Source organism: Boleophthalmus pectinirostris, unplaced genomic scaffold (genome assembly GCF_026225935.1).
Source record: "Boleophthalmus pectinirostris isolate CB_2022bp ecotype Guang Dong unplaced genomic scaffold, ASM2622593v1 HiC_scaffold_22, whole genome shotgun sequence".
Lineage (NCBI taxonomy): Eukaryota > Metazoa > Chordata > Actinopteri > Gobiiformes > Gobiidae > Boleophthalmus > Boleophthalmus pectinirostris.
Window position 1 is genome coordinate 9,671,446 of NW_026571190.1, and position 19,594 is coordinate 9,691,039.

Genomic DNA, 19,594 nt, shown 5'->3' on the forward strand with positions numbered 1-19,594 from the left:
GGGTACTGCGTATACATGCCACAAGTATCCCGGTTACTATCGGAATAAACCAGATACAGTAACCCGGTTTCTAATAACCGGGATACTGCCATAACCGGGATAATGAAACCGGGTTACTGCATATACATGCACCATCAAGAAACCGGGATACTCAAAAAACGCGATCATAACCGGGTTATTGATGTGCATGTATACACACTCAATGTGGGTTTTGTCGGGGAGAAAACGTGCAAACATACAGCACTTCAGAATCACTAGCGATCGAATATTTATGTAAATTTGGCAGCTGAACGCATTACTGGACTGTACAGAAGACAGGAGTCCCTTAGTCAATCAGGACACAGTGGGAGGAACACAATACACATTCATACAGTGTAAAAAAAATAAAATAATGCAAAACAGAAACAGCGAGACCGCGAAAGGTGAACCGCGATATAGCGAGGGACGACTGTATACTGAAATTTCAATGTGTACTTTCTCTGTAGGTTAACTGACCCAAGCCAAGGCCAAATTCATATTTAACTCAAATGACAAGCCATCACTAGAGCTTGAGCAAACAGAAGCTATGACTCTGCTCTCAGTGCGAACAGGTATGGCTAATAGCAATTCCACGCTACACTGCCTATGGTAATGTGGAGGGCCAAAACAACAAGGCGGCAATTATCTGAGAGACTAAGTGAACACTGATTGGGTACAACATCTGCTTTTTGATGAGTTTTTCCTTCAGGCCCAAGAGAGCACCCACGGGAGCCCGGGGAACAGGAGCGAGGGGAGACGGGTGTTTGGGTGCTGACCTGAAACGTTCGGAGCCATTCCTGCAGACCCGTGGGTGGCTGGATGGAGGTGATGCGCCGTCTCTGCTGCCCCTGACCGTTGGCTGTGCGGATGTGGCCGAAGGTGGTTGGCGTGGCCGGACATGGGACGATTCCTGCAGGGCTACAAGACAGAAAAAATGACAGAAATGGTTAATAGGTCAAAAAGCAAATGTTAGAATGGCTTTGGAGCTAAGGACTTTGGAAATGAATAAAGATGCAACAATCGTCGACTGAAAAAATGCTTTATCAGATATCAGCTTCGAAATATCTGTGTCAGACAATATCCTGATTGGATCTATAAACTGATGTTATATGATTATTTATAATTGTCGTATCTGACCCAGAAAGACTCTTAATGTTTGAATTTGCCTTTATACAAAGTTGTTCTGTAGCTGCTTGACATATAAATAACAGCCACATAACACATTTGGATCAGTTTTGCCTTATTTTATTTTTGGAAATGAGGAATAAATATTGTTATTACTCTTTGCCCTGGTATTTATATCTTCTCAGTATGTAAACTTAAAAAAAACAAAAAACACTAAAATAAATGCCTACTGAGTTTATTGCACTTAAAAACTGAGGGGGCATGCATGGAGAGGAGGGCCTTCTCCAGCTTGTTTCCATGGAAATGTTGTTCCATTGGCTATAATTTTACACTTGGGTGGCATGAAAATAAATATAGACAATAAACGATAATACTGAAACCAAACCATATAGCAGAATTATTCGCCAATATGGATTCTAAATGTACAATATTGTTCAAAAATATGAGCTGCAATAAATACATAACAGAATGCATAAGTACTTAGTTTGTATCTTTAATGAGGCGTAGAAGTTATTTATTCAACCCTCTACAGCTCAAATCATAGTACAGAAAAATAACCAAAATATCCCTCCTAGTACAAAGAAAAAGTACCCATGATAAATATGTACCATTTAGCATGTACTGAATAATAGCCCTGTCAAGATAAGTGCTATATCAACTGTGTGGTAAGGTTTATCAAACAGAATGCAAAACAGACTGAATTAAACATTGGAAATCATATTAGGTCTTTCAAAAATGTGAAAAGTAATTGTTAAATTCTATCATGTGTGCATAGGCCAGTCCAACTACAGCATAGTACATTAGAACATGTATTATTCAGGGAACACGTGACACATTACATTGTGCAAATAGCTATTGTAGAGCTTTTGACGTCCAGTGGAATTAGAATGGCATTAAGTGGTCACTTTAATTATTGATTAAGGTGGATTTAGGATTAGTTCCACTGCGCCCTCATCATTTGTATTCGGCTTACAGTGAGAATCCATGACAAGTCAATGATTCAATGTTTCATATGATCCAATTTCATGAAACCCTACAACAGCAGACTGTCATATATTGATTGATTGGTGTTATTCATACTACTGTTACATTGACTGCTGAGATGTTGTCTACAAAGCGGTTTTTTAAATAGTTTTACCTCCTCAGAGGCATACCCGGATTTGTGTTTTGAAGTCATGTAATGGTAGTTAACAGCTACCTTTTACCTTTTTCAGTAAAGATTAGCAAGAGCTGAAATTATCCAAATGATTCTAGTGAAGGTGTGTGATGTTTAAAAACTGTATTTCCACATGACATCACAAGGTGGAACAGAGTGTTTTCTCAGCCTAAAAATGCAGGGTTTGTGCGTTAAACATGTCTAAATGGAAAACCCAACTACAGGTATGTTTTTGATGAGGAAACAACATTATAACATAGGTCATAAAATATAGATCAGAAAATACCGTATAATAGGAGTCTTTAATGTTGGGGTTGCTAGGTAACAGTTATGAAATTACTCCACATATATCTTATTGACTACTCACGTCCAATCATGCAAATTTATAAATTTCTCCAAAAGTAAAAAAAAAAAAAAAAAAAACTAGAGGAAACCAGATTTTTTGGTGAAATGTTAAATATAATGATAACTATGTTTTAGTTAAATGAGTAGTCTAACCTAGCCTGATTCACTTTGTAGAAACCGACTGACCTCGCAGTGTTAGATTTCGTTCGCTTGATGGTAGGCGGGTACTTTTTATCATTTAACTAATCGCTGTTATTTGGTAGTCACGTATGTAATGAGCCACTAATGGGGCTAACTGGTATATTAAGTTTTTCCCAAATCCCGTAGGAAGAAGGACAATAACGTCTTTCCCTTTGATAAAATTCACCAAATTTTCGCTATTCCGACTTTAAATCCTCGACCTCAGAAATTGTTGACAATGCTAAATATACTTACTAATATACGCTCTTCGCTGACTGGTTGGTGCCCGAACATGCACTTCAGGGGTTTTTGCGAACCGTCTATTGTATTTTGATTTTTAACCTAGTTGCTGGAAAGAAATGAAACTGAGCGGAGGTACTAGGTGGTGTCAGCCTGGCTAAGTCTGAGCTCTCATATCAACTTTAAGAGCTTTAATAGAGTGGACATAAGATTACACATCTTATATTTGTTAGGTCTAAAAATATCATTAAATATTCTGTGAGCTAGAATATACATTTTCATTTGCATTCCCACAATTTAATTAAATTTCTTAAGTCAAAACTAAAGGACACTAGGATTACCATTATCATGCCAGTGGAGTCTTCCCTTTGAATGACCCTCTGTATATAAAGCCGTGGTGGACTTCAAAGCCCGCCCATCTGCCCTTGTGATGTGAGGGCAGCCGCAGCACAAATCCCATCTCATACTCCCACAGCAAATATGCAACCGGGGGTCCATTTCATTATTGATTTATATTTAATGGGGGAGGAAGCTGAGCCCGGCTAGTTACACGGCAGCGTTTACAGTCAAGTGGCCGCGCAGAGTGAGAATTTTAATGCGGCTACATGCTACATATGTGCACAGTGCCATGAAATATGAATGCTCCGAGGAACATCTGGGGCTGCTGTGTGGAGAGCTCGTGGAATATTGTTGAGGGGGATTCTGTTTGAAGCCGCGTATGGCATTATAGCCGGTATGGTTTCTTGGAATATACAGTTGGTTTGTTTAAGAGGTGTGAAGAGGGAAGGGTAGTATAAACAAAAGCAGGGTGAGAATTTGAACAATAACAAATACAGGCAGGTGGATGGACTTTGAAGCATTGGGTGGTCGTGGTGGTGCTGTGTTTTTACCTTGGATATTCTGTGCCTTTGCAGGGTTTCTTTCCTGAAGGGAATGATCGGACCTCGGGGCCATGGTCCAACTTCCTCTTCATCTGTAAGGCAAAAATATGAGCATGTTAGACTAGAGATTGGCGAAATGTATTAAACTGGTAAAATAGTCACATTTATATAATGCTTTTCTACATTCAAACCATTCAAAGCACTTTACATCAAGGAACCGCTCACCCATAGGCATGTCATGATAATTACTATATTTACTTATCGTTCAGTATATATTTGAGGCTGAATATTTCTCGTGTGCACTGTTTCTTTGCAATAATGAGGAGGTTTCTACATTTTTTAAAGTAATACGGTAAGATCTGAGCTGTAGAAAATTGAGTAGTTTCTAGGACTAATTATTGGTTTCTTCTATATTTATTAGTTGTAGCTATGACTTTCAATGATACTGTATTTAAATATATCTATCTATCTATCTATCTATCTATCTATATATCTATATCTATATCTATCTATCTATCTAGATAGATAGATAGATTTTTTTTTTTTTACTGGGATTATCCTTTATTGTTATTCTGTCAGTGGCATAAAGTAGTTTCAATATTATAATTTATTGTGATATTCATGTGTACACAGCCACTGGAGATGGGTGGGTTAAGCGTCTTGCCCAAGCACACAACAACAGTATCAGTGGGACCCGAAGTCTCCAACCTGCTGTATCAAAGATGTTTTCTGTCAAGAGGAACTGAGCTACTGCTGCTCCTGACAGACAAAAGAATGACCAAATTGTTGTTTTGAAGAGAAGCAACATTTGAATATCGACTATATCACAATAACAAAAAAGTCAAATAATCAGAGTGGATACATTCATTTATGCACTATTTAAACCCCGACCAGGAGAAGTCTGATAGATTGCAAAAGTACGAGGTCCCAGATTATTGTTATCAAGACCCTTGAGGGGAAAAATAAAATGAATAAAATTTTTTAAATTGCTTCAGTACGACACCAACTGTTCTTCATCATTTCTCATTGTCTTATAAATGAATGCTACAACAGCTTTTTCCTGTTTTCGAGTCAGCTTCTAGGCATAGCATCTGGATTAGTGAGTCATTTGTAACAATGGAATATTATTATTTGTAACTAAGCACGTCTCAACAGGATAGCTTTGTTCACACCTACTTTTAGAGAGGTTAAGCCCGGGTCACCTCTGTGTTCAATAGAAGGCTCATTACGACATTTTACGCTTAGTGGGGCTTACAATTCACCAAGGCAAAAGGCTAATTTCTTCTAAAACATAACACTTGAGCATACGACGGACTCTGTTAACATTCCGCCTGATTTGCTGCGTATTAAAAACAGCACAGGCACTCGGAGTCTTGCGATGAAGTGAGGAAATGCAAATGGGAAATTAAACTTTAATGCCCCGGCTACAGTTTCAATTTATCAACACGTTTGATAACAGCGGAGAAGGGTGGGGACCTAACCTCAGACGAATAGACGAGATGTTTATTGGATCGTAATGCCGGGGACTGCTTTCCATGTTGGAGGCATGTGACAACAGTGATTACCAAGCAGCAAGAGCCCACATAATAACTGGAGGCGATAAAAGCTAGCTAAAAAACGAAAGACCTGAAGCCATTTTTTTTCTCTTTTTTGGCAGTGAAATTTGATTCTAGGTGATAGTTGGAAAAAGAAAAACAAACCAAGCAAGTCGGTGTTTATCATTCTCTTTCACCTGCACACAAGCAGCCAGGGCCTATTACCACCTACCCTGCTGCGCAAACAAAGGGGCCTGTGTACGGGCCGGGCAAGCCAATTTAGTCCGTCCCATGACTGCCACTCTCTCTCGCGCTCTGGCAACGCTTCCTGCCACACATGCAAGCCATCACCAGCTCTCATCTCCCTACAGAGGCCCAAAATGTATACAGTGTCACAGGCTGGCTTGTGTTTGACAAATATGCTTCAACGATGGGACCGTGTATATGCACAAAAGTAGTACAATTATTGGATTTCATTGTTAATGGTATACGTATGAGAGATGGTTTGCTAGTAGAGATAAATTGTCTACTCTTTTTCTACTGGAAAACGCAGAAAAACATGTGTCATTTCTCTGAGCAGGCTTGCATCTCCACATATCTGACTCTTATTTAGCCAGGAGAAGGGCCTCCTCCTGCTTGTTTCCATGGAAATGTTGTTGCTTTGGCTATATTCTTCCACATTATAGCATGAACACTTATATTTGAAAAGAAAATGTTCAATGGAATCATACAGGCAACTGGCACCACTTAGTACCTCCGCTCAATTTCATTTCTCTCCAGCGACTAGGTCAGGAATCAAAATACAATAGACGGTTCGCAAAAACCCCAGAAGTGCAAGTTCGAGCACCAGCCAATCAGCGAAGAGCCATATATTCTGTGTTGGCAACGATTCCCGAGATTGAGGATTTAAAGTCGCAACAAAGAGTATGTTTTATGAATTTCATCAAGGGGAAAGACATTATTGCCCTTCTTCCTACGGGATTTGGGAAAATCTTAATATACCAGTTAGCCCTGTTAGCGGCGCATTACATATGTCACGACCAAATAGCAGCGATTGGTTAAATTATAAAAAGTACCCACCATCGAGCAAACAAAATCTAATCTAAGGCTGTGAGGTCAGGTCAGACGGTTTATACTAAGTGGAACAAAGTCAAAACTGATGAATCAGGCTAACAGGCAACTTACTGTCTCCTAAACTTTACTTCTTTCATAAAATTGAATTCTGATTTACCAAAATAAAAGAATAACAATTTGACGGTGGAATTCTCTTTATGTAGCCACTCCTCATTCAAAACGCATCAATCATCAGTCTCATATTCATAATTGAAAATGGGTCAGGCTTTATGAGAGACTTTTCATTGCTGTTAAGAGTTCTCAAAATAGCTCCCAAATTAAGTTGGCTGGCATTTTGGCATTGTTCCTGGATCATTGATTGGGTTATAAAAGTCAACTGGAATTGCTGGGTGAACAAGTACAAAAAAATGAAAATGCAAATAAAACCTTCTACAAATCAACTCAATTCAAACTTCACTCACGCGATTTATTCTCTAGAAATTTCTCCTCAGTGACAGTTTGAGCCCAACTTAAAAACACAGTTTGCGTATGAGTTCTTTCTTACATATCCATTACTGCATTTAGATTTAAAACACCGGAAACCTCTACTAAAGCCCTCGAGTCAAGATCACGATGCAGAGAAACGTGAAACATGGCTTTGGAGATTAAGCTCTTGACCACTTGTTAAACGCAGACAGACCGGTTCACCCAGATAGCGCGCAGCCACTCTTTTTTGTCCAGTCTGGGCTTCTGTGGGTATCAACTAGATGCCATGAGTCATCCTTCGCTCCGGATATTCTTTAACGCGTCAGTCAACACAAAGTCTACAGTTGGTAAAATGACAAGACTAAACCTGTAACAAAAAGGTGCTCTTATGAGACACATCTTATCCGAGCGGCGACCAGATGCATTATAAAGAATGTTATTATAGCATGGCAAGCTAACTGTACCCGCTTCACTCCGCCATGATTATACGTCTCCGTCAAGATGTGTTTTTGTTTATCACTATAATTTGGTTTAACTGGCAGTTTTGTGCGTTGGTGCCTGGTGATTTCAGCCTCGGGGGCACAGCTTGGTTTCGAAATAGCACATGGTAGGACCTATATCGCAACATGTTGTAGCAAGCCATCAGCAATTTTCCATGAGTACGTTAGCAATGAAAGGGTTAGGGTTAAATGCTGTATAAGCGTTTTATATAGTAGAAATTACGAATATACATTGATTTTGGATAATAGACTGTCTTACATCTTTCATAAGTGAAAATACTAAATCTTAAAATGGTAAAAATTGGCCCGAGCAGGTTGACAGTTAGAAAAAAAAAATTTAGTAGTACCAAAGCAAAATGGTTTCAGTAGCCTAAACTAGCTTCTATTTTAAAATATGACGCAAAAACCCAACCACACTATTATGCTTTTTGCCTATCCAAGTTTTTCAGTACTCAGAAAGTTGGTAATTCAAAAATTATTACTGGTTATTCAGGTCATAAAATATAAGAAGTCAATCTATAATAATCATGATTGTATGAGAAGGAGCATTTTATTAGGTTATTTAAATTCTGTTTAGACTACGGCTACTGTAATTATACTATATCATTCAGAAAGTGTGATTTTTCTAAAGCTGGTCACATACTAGAGTAGCCTGAGAACTACCAGTAGCTCTTCACCCCGTTCCAAGTAGCTCACCAAGGGATTTCTGAATTCTGTGTATTACGGATAAGTGCAATTTGATTAATTACCATTGTAAATGTATGTTTTTGGTTACTAACGTGGTGCACCGATGAATGGAATATGGTTTATGTTTTATAAGCATCTGTTCCCCATCTAAGGCTCACTGTGGCTTTTATATTTACTCAATTTCTTCGCGACTGCTGAAATTGGTTGCTCTCTTTCATTTTTGTTTTGTAAAGGTAGCTCACTGGAGAAAAAGGATTGATATTCCTGTACAAGAGGCATTGGGATCTTTCAGACTGTAATTAATGATGTGGTTTGTTTATGGCATCAATAAGTGTCTCTCATTATACATATATTTTAAAAAATATATAAAATCATGAAGTAGTCAAAGCTATATCTATATCTGAGCTTTACTTTACCACAGTCTGATCAGAAAAAACTGACTTGGTTGGAACAAGTGCGCTGTGCGGTTAAACTTTCTAGTCACAAACTTAGAAAGCATTAGCAGTTTTTGAGTCTCCCCAACCTTTTTGTTGAAAATCAAACACCTTAACAGGACCATGAACGCTCGTATCGAACACAGACTCCTGAAAATGAGTTTAAATCCATTTTGTATTTTCTCTTGAGTTTTCAAACGATCTTAAAACTTTTCTGACAGTGTTTGCTTATGTGTGCATTGCGTCACCATGGCAACTGCTGAACATTCCGCCAACAGAGATACATAAACCCCCCCAGCATGATGTCACTGCGAAGTATCAATATTAATTCATAACCATATTTCTCCCGCTGCTACGCCTAGACATCCAACTGTAGCCCGCGCACAGATCATTAAAAGTGTTCAAAGATCAAAAGGCATTGGGTGCAGACTTGTTTACATGACTAGCAGCACATCAATGCACCAGAATAGGTAGGCACCCTCTGGATATTCAACTGTGCTAAGACCTGTGATTTGTGATCTTTCTCTCACCACTTTGCTTCTGCGGCTACCAACACAGCAGCCATAAAAAACAAACTCAGATTTACGTTCAAAGTGTTAAAGCAAAATGGACCGGGGCTGTATAGTGCATAGTAAACGCTGCGTGTATTTCTACTTTGTTGTCGTCAACCGGCTAGGCATGTTTGCGCATAGCTTGTTCCACTTATCTCCAATTATGTGACTGACGGAGCTTGTTTGATTAGCCACAGTAGAAAGCAGGGAGGAGGAGGGAGGGAGTTTTTTTTTTTTTTTTTGTTTTTTGTTTTTTATAAGATATTATTCAGATGCTTGCACTCAAAGCCAATAGCACTTGTTCTTGAAGATGGTGATCTCACGGCAAAGGCAGTTCAGTAGCCAAGGAGAGGTGGTTTGGGTGTGCGCTTGTGTTTGGGTGTGTGTGGCAAGTGAAAAGAAATGAGAGAGAAAGGGGGGGGTTGCTGGTTTTCAATGTGTGCGTACAAGCTCAAACTCAAAAAAATGAATAGTGGACTACTTATGTTTCAGCCTGGGAAAAGGTAACCGGAGATGTTTGTAAATCACAGCTAATCAGAGCTCCTTCCTTGTCGTCCATGCCAAAAGAATACGACAGATGGATACAGGAAGCTAATGATATTTTAAAGACGGCAATCGCTCTTACGTAATGTGTTGGCGGGTTTTTGACGGCGGTTAGGTCCTGCACCATCAGTCATTCCCGCTGCGAAATATTTCTCATTTTTCAAGCGGCCGTGAAACAGACGTGGCCTGTCAGTCCACACTCGGGGAGCAGCTGAAGCGTCCGTGAAGGGGGCATTTAGGAACGGATAATTGGGAAGGGGAAGAACTTGTATGTGGGAATTCGTCCAGGAATTGTGGCTAGAAGGTCGGATTAGAAGTTTTAGCTGGATCAACAGTATGTCACGTTCACGTTTTTATGCACGATCCAGCTTTTTCAGTTCAGATGCCGATTTCGATACTATAGCTTTAAGTATCTGCCGAACCCGATATTAACAGATACCCATGCAGAGATTGAAAACAGCATTTATTTCCTTACTAAAATAAAATACTAAACTGATCAAAATGTGTTATGCAGCTGTTATTTAACTCTCAATTACAGAATAAATTTGTAAGAATAAAAATGAAAAATGAGACTTTCTTTGCCGACTATGACTAGTAAATAGTCTTATAACATACATTTCTTGGTATGGTATTGTATATTACACATTTTGAGCTATACATTCTTGGTAGAATGAGTAAAAATGTCATGTATAAAATGGTAATTCAATTTAAATATTATAGCATATCATATGGTATTGCTTTTTTATTATTTTTTTTTAATCTTTGGTCTTCAGCAAACAAATCTGAGAGAGCGAGGTCTAAATAAACCAGTGCCGAACCAGGACTAAACCTACCCAAAATGGCTGTAAGACTAAATGAAGGTGCCAACTTTGTCTTTGTTAAAATTCACTCACTCGTCACAGCAAAAGTTCTACCTGAAGAAACCTACGCGTGACAATTTGAGAATCCCTGGCATTTAGCATACTTTTTTTTTTGGTCAAGTATCACAACGAATTGATAAACTACACACAGACCACACAGCAATATACTTCTGCGCTCTACCTAACAAACTGGGAGCATCTTTCTTCATGGGTGCCACTCCACATCACCCACCCAACATCCTGGCAGTGATTGCACCTCGGCAGTCTTGACACAGTGACCCATTATCTGCTCTGGGAGCCTGAGGCTAGTGCACAATGTCAGGAATAGGCTCCCCTCGTTACAGCAGCGCACACATTGCACACATCACCGAAGAACAGACACTTAAGAACATGCCACGAAAACTACGGTCCACTGCTGTAACCGAGCATTATAATAAAGAAACATAAACCTGAAAGATTATGGGGAAACAGTATTGTCTGCTTGCATTACAGGCGTACCAAGATGCCCAAAATAGTACCTATAATGTTGCTATAGCTATATGCATCACACGAGAGTATGCGTAAAGGGAGGACCACATTGGGCAGGTGCAAAGCAGGGAGAATCCTGGCACGATTTGAAGCTATGTACAGCAGGGTGGACGTGGGATTACGTGCATTTCTATATAGATAATTAATTCACGATCTGTTTAGCTTCTAATCGCGTAACTATTCAAACACCTGCAATATATTCATACATTCAAAGCGACGGAAGCAATACATGAGGATGAAGTTAACGCGAAGGAAACGCAGCCAAATGCGAGTCGTGATATTATAACCCGCCAATACTATAGGAGAAATGTCCGGGCAATTTAAATGAGCGTCTCTAGGGGCGTGCAACACCGCGGCTCATCCTCCGCAGTGGCCGTACGATGTGCCGAGAGAGCGTCAAACATAACGAGGGCGACACAGCGAGTCAAACGGTAAATAATGACACGATGGAGGTGACTCGTACACGGACAGCAGGCGACGATGCTGTACTCACTTTGTAGAAAATCATCTTTAAAGTGCCGTAGAACCCCATGCTTGTATCCCGGTGCGTCTCCCTTCTCTCCTCAGTGGTAAACGGTGAAGTCCGGAGCGGTGTGGAGGAGGCAGGGGAGCGCGCAGTGGCAGAGTAGAGACGAGGGCAGTGGACTCTCAGGTAGATCCGAAACCGCCTCCGATGTGAACATGCTCGGGCACTTTAGCGGACTGGCGTGCATGCGGTACAATCCCCCGGTGAAGACATAAGGAAAATGAAAGTAGGCAGTAGTTCCGCGGTGGCTTGCTCCTTCAGTGAACAATGCTGCTGCGACGGTCCCAGAGGCGTGTGCACCGCCTCGACTCACAGTGAGTGAGCAGATGAGGGAGAGGGTGACACTCGCAGGCAGCAGAGGAAAGGGGAGGAGTGCGGCCAAAGCGTCAGAGCTGCACGACTAGAGGCATCGGATTACAAGTCCCTGCTGGAGGAGGCAGCGATGGTGCAGTCCGGAGAGGAGCGCAGCGCATCCTCCGAGAGCATCCTCCGAGAGCTACCGGGGCACGTACACGCGCACACGCGCCTAAAGGGTGGGGGTACCCTTTGCTTTTTTATCGCATCGTAAGGTGGAGCCCCACTTGTTGCAATTCAGAACAACACGTCCTGAGTCCGCACCACAGCTGCAGTGAGCCATACGAATGCAAGAGTTTAGAACATTATGACCAATATCCTGTTACATGACAACACGTACGTGTTCTATACAATATGAAATTCAAATAGTAGGCTAATCTATCATTTGATCATGACTACACACGTTTGTGTATATATATTGTATAGAGAGTGTAAGACTGGATGATATTTAACTGTCTGTAAAACTGTCTGTATTAACAAATCCAGCTTCATTTAGACCATCCCAAGGTGAAAAATGATGTTCTATATTAGCAGGAGTCAAACCTGAGCCAGGTGAGCTGATTCAGACTGCAGCACAGCCTTATCAACAATGTTAGCACAGCAGAGTTTGCACACTTTAATTTTCACACCTGCTTTAATGTCCAACTAGGCTACCTAAAATGCCCCTTGGACTCTGCAGTAGAGCACACATTCCGGCTGTTGCAAATGTACGGTTTGTATTTGTTGAAAATCCATTTTCTACAAACTATAGAAAAGAAATGATTGACAGAAAAAATGTACAAGAACATAAGATGGGCATAATGTCAATGCATTAAATATCTCTTCATTTCATCCATATAACCATATAAGACCCTCTCCATTATAGCCATGCTTGGGTATGCAGCACCTGCTCTTTCTCTGCACACTGACTAATATTTGCATTTCACTGTAGTCACTAATGGCTCTGCGCACCTGCCCATTTAATAACTGTTTACACAAACTGTTTATCACCACCTATAGAGAAGCAAACCTGCTGCTGTACTTGACATATAGCACAAGAACATTTTGTTCTCGATGATGTCTGGAGGCAAATGTTCACAAATATATACATTTTATAAGTGTTATCAATCAGACAAGACTTCAGCATATCAACATTTTGAATTATATGGCACAAAATAGCAAACCAAATCTAGTGGATCCAAAGCTTACATATATTTTTAGCATTTAACATTATCAAATTGCTTTGGGGTAAAACAAGTATCTTATCAAGTAAATCACCACTAAAGGGTATGTCAGGGTTAGGACAACATTAATTCCTCCTGGACTGTGCCTGGCGTATTTGTGCAAGCTTTATCTTGCTGAAATGTTTTATCTTCTTCCTTCTCTAGTTTTAAGTTTTTTATATGGCTGATTGTGACCAGAAGGACATCAAAAAGGGGTGTGCTCAAATTATAAAATGTAAAAGAAATTCTACGATTGCAACATTTATAGTGACAATAAATCACAGAATCTTTTAATCTCTCATCTCTAAACCTTTGGCCAGATAGCGGATTTGGATTACCCGACTTCACTTCACTCCTCTAAGTACATGGGTACACAGAACCACCCACTACACGCTGCCTCACTCGAGTGCCCGTGCTCCACTGTATGCCTGCGCTGTGCTGGGAGTTGAAACAGCATCAGTGCCGGTTGGTGGGCTTCAAACGGAGGGCCTGGGCTTTGTGTGTGTGTGTTTAAGGTGGCCCTCGTGAGAAAGGCCCTCTGGCTCAAACCTTTACACAGCGCTGTGGAATGCCTGGTATGTGGGACGAGCCTGCTTGTGCTCTTTTGAATGGGCCCGGCCGCCTTTGTGGATCCCCTCCTGCCTGCTAGAGCATTAAACAGGCCTCTCCCCCCTGATACTGACCTCCTGCACCGCACCACCGCCCCACTGCTGTTCAGAGGTGCCCATCAACCTGAGAGTCATCTGGAGACATGGGAGCCAAAGTCTGTGCTGAATACCAAATTTTGTTCATGGGTTTTAATAGTAATGAAAAAGAAACAAACAATTTAAAGCAAAAAGTTATGTCTTTTGAACATTCTTCAAAATGTAGCATAGAACTGGAAGCTGAAACCCATAAATACAAATGGATACACAAATACTTTTTATGTACTTAAATTTGCAAGCTTTTGTTGCATAATTAAAGGTCCCATATTACATAAAATTTATTCTTTTGAGCTTTAAGACATGTTATAATGCCATTACATCATCAAAATCATACCTGGAGTTGTGTTTTGTTTCATTCACCCTTTATTGTCTGTTTACATCTCCAAAGCTCAAAATGCTCTGTTCCACCTTGTGATGTCATGAAGCAGTAGTTTTCAGGCTAAACACTAACTTTTACCTTTTGTTCTAGTCTTTACTGGAAATTCCAGGGCTGAAATTATCAAAATGATTCTAGAGAAGGGTTGTGGAGTTTAAATCTTAGTGGAGCACATCCTGTATTACCATATGACATCACAAGGTGGAACAGACTATTTCCTGTATGAGAGAAAAAAGAAATATGCAGGGTTTGTGAGATAAAAGCGTGAATGAAACAAAACGCAACTCCAGGTATGTTTTTGACGAGGAAGCAACACTATAACATGGATCAGAAAAAAGTGTAATATGTGTCCTTTAAACGAACAGTTCGGAATTTTGGACATAGCACCTCATTTTGTAGTGAGCCAGAGTGTTGGAGAAGTGTGGAGACACTTTTTTAAATATTCGATCCAGTCCTTATATTTGCAGAGGTCGCTGGTGCTAGGCTAGTGCATGTCAATGGCCATAGTTATCCTGGCACTAAAAACAGTCTTACCCACTCCACAAAACACCCGAAGCAAATCTATTATTACACCAGTCTGTCGATGTGAATGTCTGTGTTGATAGAATAACGTTTGAAATAAGACTAACCTTGCATCGCATGAATCGTTGCATGTTGAAGGACTATTTTCTCATATATCAGTCCGCCGCTGCCAAGATTTCTATCAGGAAGTACAACTCACTGCTGCTGCTGCTCAGAAATAAATCCTTCAAATGCAAAGGTTGGTTTTACTTCTAAAATTATATTATCAGCACAGACATTTACATCGACAGTCTGGTGTAATTACAGATTTGTTTCGGGTGTTTTGTGGAGTGGATAAGACTGTTTTTAGTGGCTGGATAACTATGGCCATTGACATGCACTAGCCTAGCACCAGTGACCTCTGCAAATACAAGGACTGGATGGAATATTTTAAAAAGTGTCTCCACACGTCTCCAACACTCTGGCTCACTAGGAAATGACGTCCTATGTCCAAAATTCTGGAGTGTCTCTTTAAGTAACTCTTGGCTGTAAGTCTTTTTAGCTCGAAGACAAGACAGCAATGGTTTCATATGCATTTTTTTAAAACATAAGTGATACACATCTACTGAAGTTTCTACAGGTTATGTTCAGTATATCGTTAACTGTTTTGACATAAATCATCAATATAACATTTTTTGGGGTTACTGATGCAACCGAACAGAACAGTTCAAATCAAAGAGCCAACGTGGACCAGACACCCACCCACCAGCGGCCACACTCGACAGTTATTATGCAAGGAATGGCATCTAGCGAAAAAGGTTTGCAATAAAATATGTATGTCTCCATTTCTCTTTCTTGCATAATCCTCTTAAATATGAAAACCATTACATCATCAAGATTGACAAGTTAAGTCAGCATTACATTCAACGTATTTGCATATAGATCCGTCCATCCAACCTGAGCTATGTTTACATCAATTATTAACAACGGCATGAGCATTAGTGGGCTCCACTGAAGGAAGGAAGGAATTTCAAACTGCCAGATGTTGCTGGGAAGAAAAGCCCGCCTGATAGAGAATAGTCTTTTCTTGGGCAAATGTTTGATGAGAGGTGGTGAACTTGAAGGAGGCAAATACTTCCTGGGCACTGATGCGTCTCTAACCGGGGTCTCGTCATTGTGCGCTTGTCCTCTTGGCTGAAAAAGTGGTGGGGTGGGAGGGGGGGATCTGCTGGAGTGCGATTCCCCATACCCGGACAGATGCAACGCGCGTGGGGGGAGGAGGTTTGATGAATAAGGGAAGCATGGATCGTGGCATTGCGAAGGGGATAATAATAGCATCATCTGCATGGAGTGTAGAATTAACATAGCCCAGTGCCACCCACGCGACTCCGACATTCAAGTTTGACAGGGTCAGGTCAGAAAAAGGAGAAATTAAAGCGAGAGGCAGTGCTTATCTCCCTCCTGACGTGAATAGGCTCTTATGGAAATAAATGAAGAACAGGGGTCAGGATTTGCAGTTATTGGTCATTATTCAGGAGTTGAATCTAATACGGGTGTATATGTGTAAAGGGGATGGGCAAATGGAAAAAGACCTATCATCGGATCATCGGTTTGTGTGTGAATGTAAACAGAGAAATTAGTTTGGGGTATAAAAGATTAGAATAATAATATAGCCTGGCAAATCCAGACAGACCTCTGTTTTTATACAGACAAATCAGTGTGGTCTCAAGCCAGGACTGAACATGATCGCACAATCATCTGTTTTTGTCAGTGGCTGCAGTTACATGCGCACTCAAAATCAGATTATTATCAGATTTTTTTATATATTTTTTTTATATAGTTTAAAGACTGGTCCCTTTGATTACTCACAGCAGACTTTTTTCAGATTTGTCATTTAACAAAACTTGAAGGTCCAGAAATCAGATAATAATCAGATTTTGGTGTGCAGGTAAACAAAGCCAGTGAAGCAAGCATTATGAAACAAAGGACTTTAGTGTTTTGCTCATTGATTCTGCAGAAATTCGTAATGTTTTGTAGTCCAGACGATCTGAAATCAGGGGGATTCAACGGTAACCAGACTCACATCTTCATAAAGCACTGAAGAAGTGTGTGTTCTGCATCCTAAGCAACTACAGTTATACAGCATCAATTCAATAAATGACAATGATGAGGTGAAATTGATATTATAAATCATATTTAAGTTTGTTTGCTTACAGGAATATATTTTATTGATGCAGTGGACACATAGACCGTATATATGAGTGGACATAGCTAACGTGCTAGTTGCTGTGTGACAAATAGAAAGTTCCAGCTCCTTCTGACTCGGGCTCCAATTGACTTACATTAGAATATTGTCACCCCTCTCTCTGTAACTGCTACAGTAAGCCTCATAATTTTGGTCTTAAATTTGGTCTTTTGTATTAACCTGCTCTACATGATACTGAATTTTTTCTGCTACTTTGTCTGTAAAAAGAAAAACTATTCATAACAGAGCCTGACTACTGTAACCGTGAGCATCGCGAGCCTCATTTGAGCGGCTCTGAATGCTATTGGTCACATTACACTCGCTTAGTCCACTTCTTTTATACAGTCTATGAGTGGACACAACTTACAAATTATGTTTTGATCACCTCCATATAAGTTGACCATGGTTTAGTCATTATTGCCAGCTTAAGTATTATGTAAAATGTTGCGTGAATACATCGATTCAAGTCAAGTATGTCTCAATTACATTCTATTTCTACATCAAATTGTGTGTTAAAGTTGCTGTATCTGATTTTCTTTTTTTTATGTGAAAAAAGAACTAGTTCATTTTAAAAGGTTTGCAGTGGTCCAGAGTTATTGCTCATTTACCACATGCCTTCTAAACATCCTAATTATTCACTGCAATGAGTTTATAAGAGCTGTTCACAACACTTAAATGTCAGATTGGAACGGTGCACGGTAATGCTAACAATTATCACGTTAAACACTTCCTGATTCTAGTACAATAAAACACTTGATAATGAGATTCAGTATACAGCTGACTTGTTTTTTTCTCTTGCTTATACAATATATATATGGTCTGGGACAAGGCAATGCTCAAATAAATGGAAAAAAAAGTACCCCAATATTTCGTTTAGTTTGGAGCGCTGCATTCAGGCTTTGTTTAGCACACGTATACTTGTCGATAACAGCATTTGTTTACTCGCATCTTTTTTCCTCTTTTAATAACACAAACTAAATGATTTCCCTCCAGTAAATGAGTGAATGATTGCAGTTCTTCCTTCCTCTTGTGGCCCAGACTTGAAGCTTTTGTAGAAATTGCTTTACAGACACTAAACACCAAATTGCATTTTGAGAGTCAAGTCGCACAGTGTTAGTGATTCATACTCTTTGTTATTTCCTAAGTCTTATTTGTACGATTCAAAACCAAGCCAATAAATATAGTGGGAAAATATTGCAATGTTTTCTCCTCATAGGTAATACAATAAGCAGCCAATTAGGAATGTCCACAGAGAACTTTAAGTGCAAAAACTTTTCTGGTGGTGGGCTGGACACTTACTGGTTACCATGGAGATGTTATTTCTTTGTCAGGAAGGGGGTGGCAGATCGTCCACCAGGGATGTTACATAGTGCACCTTTAAAGAAAATCTACTGTGATAGTGTCTGCTACACAGCTATGACACTGGTGGATCATTACGTTATCATTTGTACTTTTTAAACTGCAATCTACTCATCTAAAATGACTTAATAAAAAAAACTAAGTGCTGCTGAAGTAAATCAAGAAAATAAAAAGAACAAACCAAGTAAAGAACAGAGGGTGTGTGCAATATGTGATTAAAGATTTCTCACACAAATCACTAAAAAATAAATCACTCCAAATACAACTTCGGGTGAGTAAATGGTGAGGAGAAACAACTATAGTTTTGCACAATAAGTCTGCATTAACATAGTACATTTTAAGTTAGTTATCTGCTACTTTTAAATAATCAAGTTTCACAATAATTAAATGTCTATGTAATCTTTCTTCTCAGATCTCAGAGGGTTCAGCAAGTGAAAGATCAAAAATACAAACAGCACGCAGTATACGGGCACTTTAGAAGGTCGTGTGTCAGATTCATAACACTGTTGATTTTACGCATCACATTACTTCAGTGGCATTTCATTTTTCAGATAAAATGTCATCAGGTTTTCATAAAACTGTGTGGCATTTAGCACCAGTTAATGGAGCAAAAATTCTTGAGTTACGGCCAAAATTATGTCATCATGGGGCTTTGATTGTCGTCCATCTTGAAAGCTCAAATCTTGAATATCTTTAGGTATTAGGTATTACTTTTTATGTTTATTCTACTGGCCACAGTAAAATAGCTTAGATTAAATTGTTATTGTAATATTTGGCATGAATGTACAGTATTTTCTTATGGGACAATTTCTTATATCCAATACTTATACCATGTCTTAGTAAGTAGGTCTACTAAATTTGATTGGAAGATTTGTTAATGGCAAATCTTTCTATGTGGGATTTAAAGATCCTATATTACACAAAATTGACTTGGAATGGATGGTATAATGTTGTAGCCTGATACATAAGCCGTTTTCACTTCGTAGAAACCATCTGATCTCGAAGTGTCAGAATTCGTTCACGCGGCGGTAGGTGGGTACTTTTTATCAATTAACCAATCGCTGCTATTTGGTCATGACGTACGTAATGCGCCGCTAACGGGGTTAACTGGTATATTAAGCTTTTCCCAGAAAGGTAATAACGTCTTTCCCCTTGATGAAATTCACCAAACATTCTCTTTACTCCGGCATTAAATCCTCGATCTC

The 19,594-nt window shown here is 39.7% G+C and overlaps 1 protein-coding gene across 3 annotated transcripts in view; it reads right to left on the minus strand.

Annotated features, from left to right (window-relative positions):
* The window catches only part of fbxw7 (F-box and WD repeat domain containing 7), a 98,134-nt gene that overhangs the window by 49,612 nt on the left and 28,928 nt on the right, over positions 1-19,594 (minus strand). For 2 of the 3 annotated variants that reach the window (XM_055158187.1, XM_055158189.1), the window contains exons 2-3: positions 3,955-4,037; positions 795-936 (exon numbers count right to left, since the gene is read on the minus strand). In XM_055158187.1, coding sequence (XP_055014162.1) covers positions 795-936; positions 3,955-4,037 — 225 coding nt within the window. Of the gene's footprint in view, positions 1-794; positions 937-3,954; positions 4,038-11,615; positions 11,935-19,594 lie in introns of those variants that run through there. The other variant, XM_055158188.1, reaches the window with a different exon arrangement.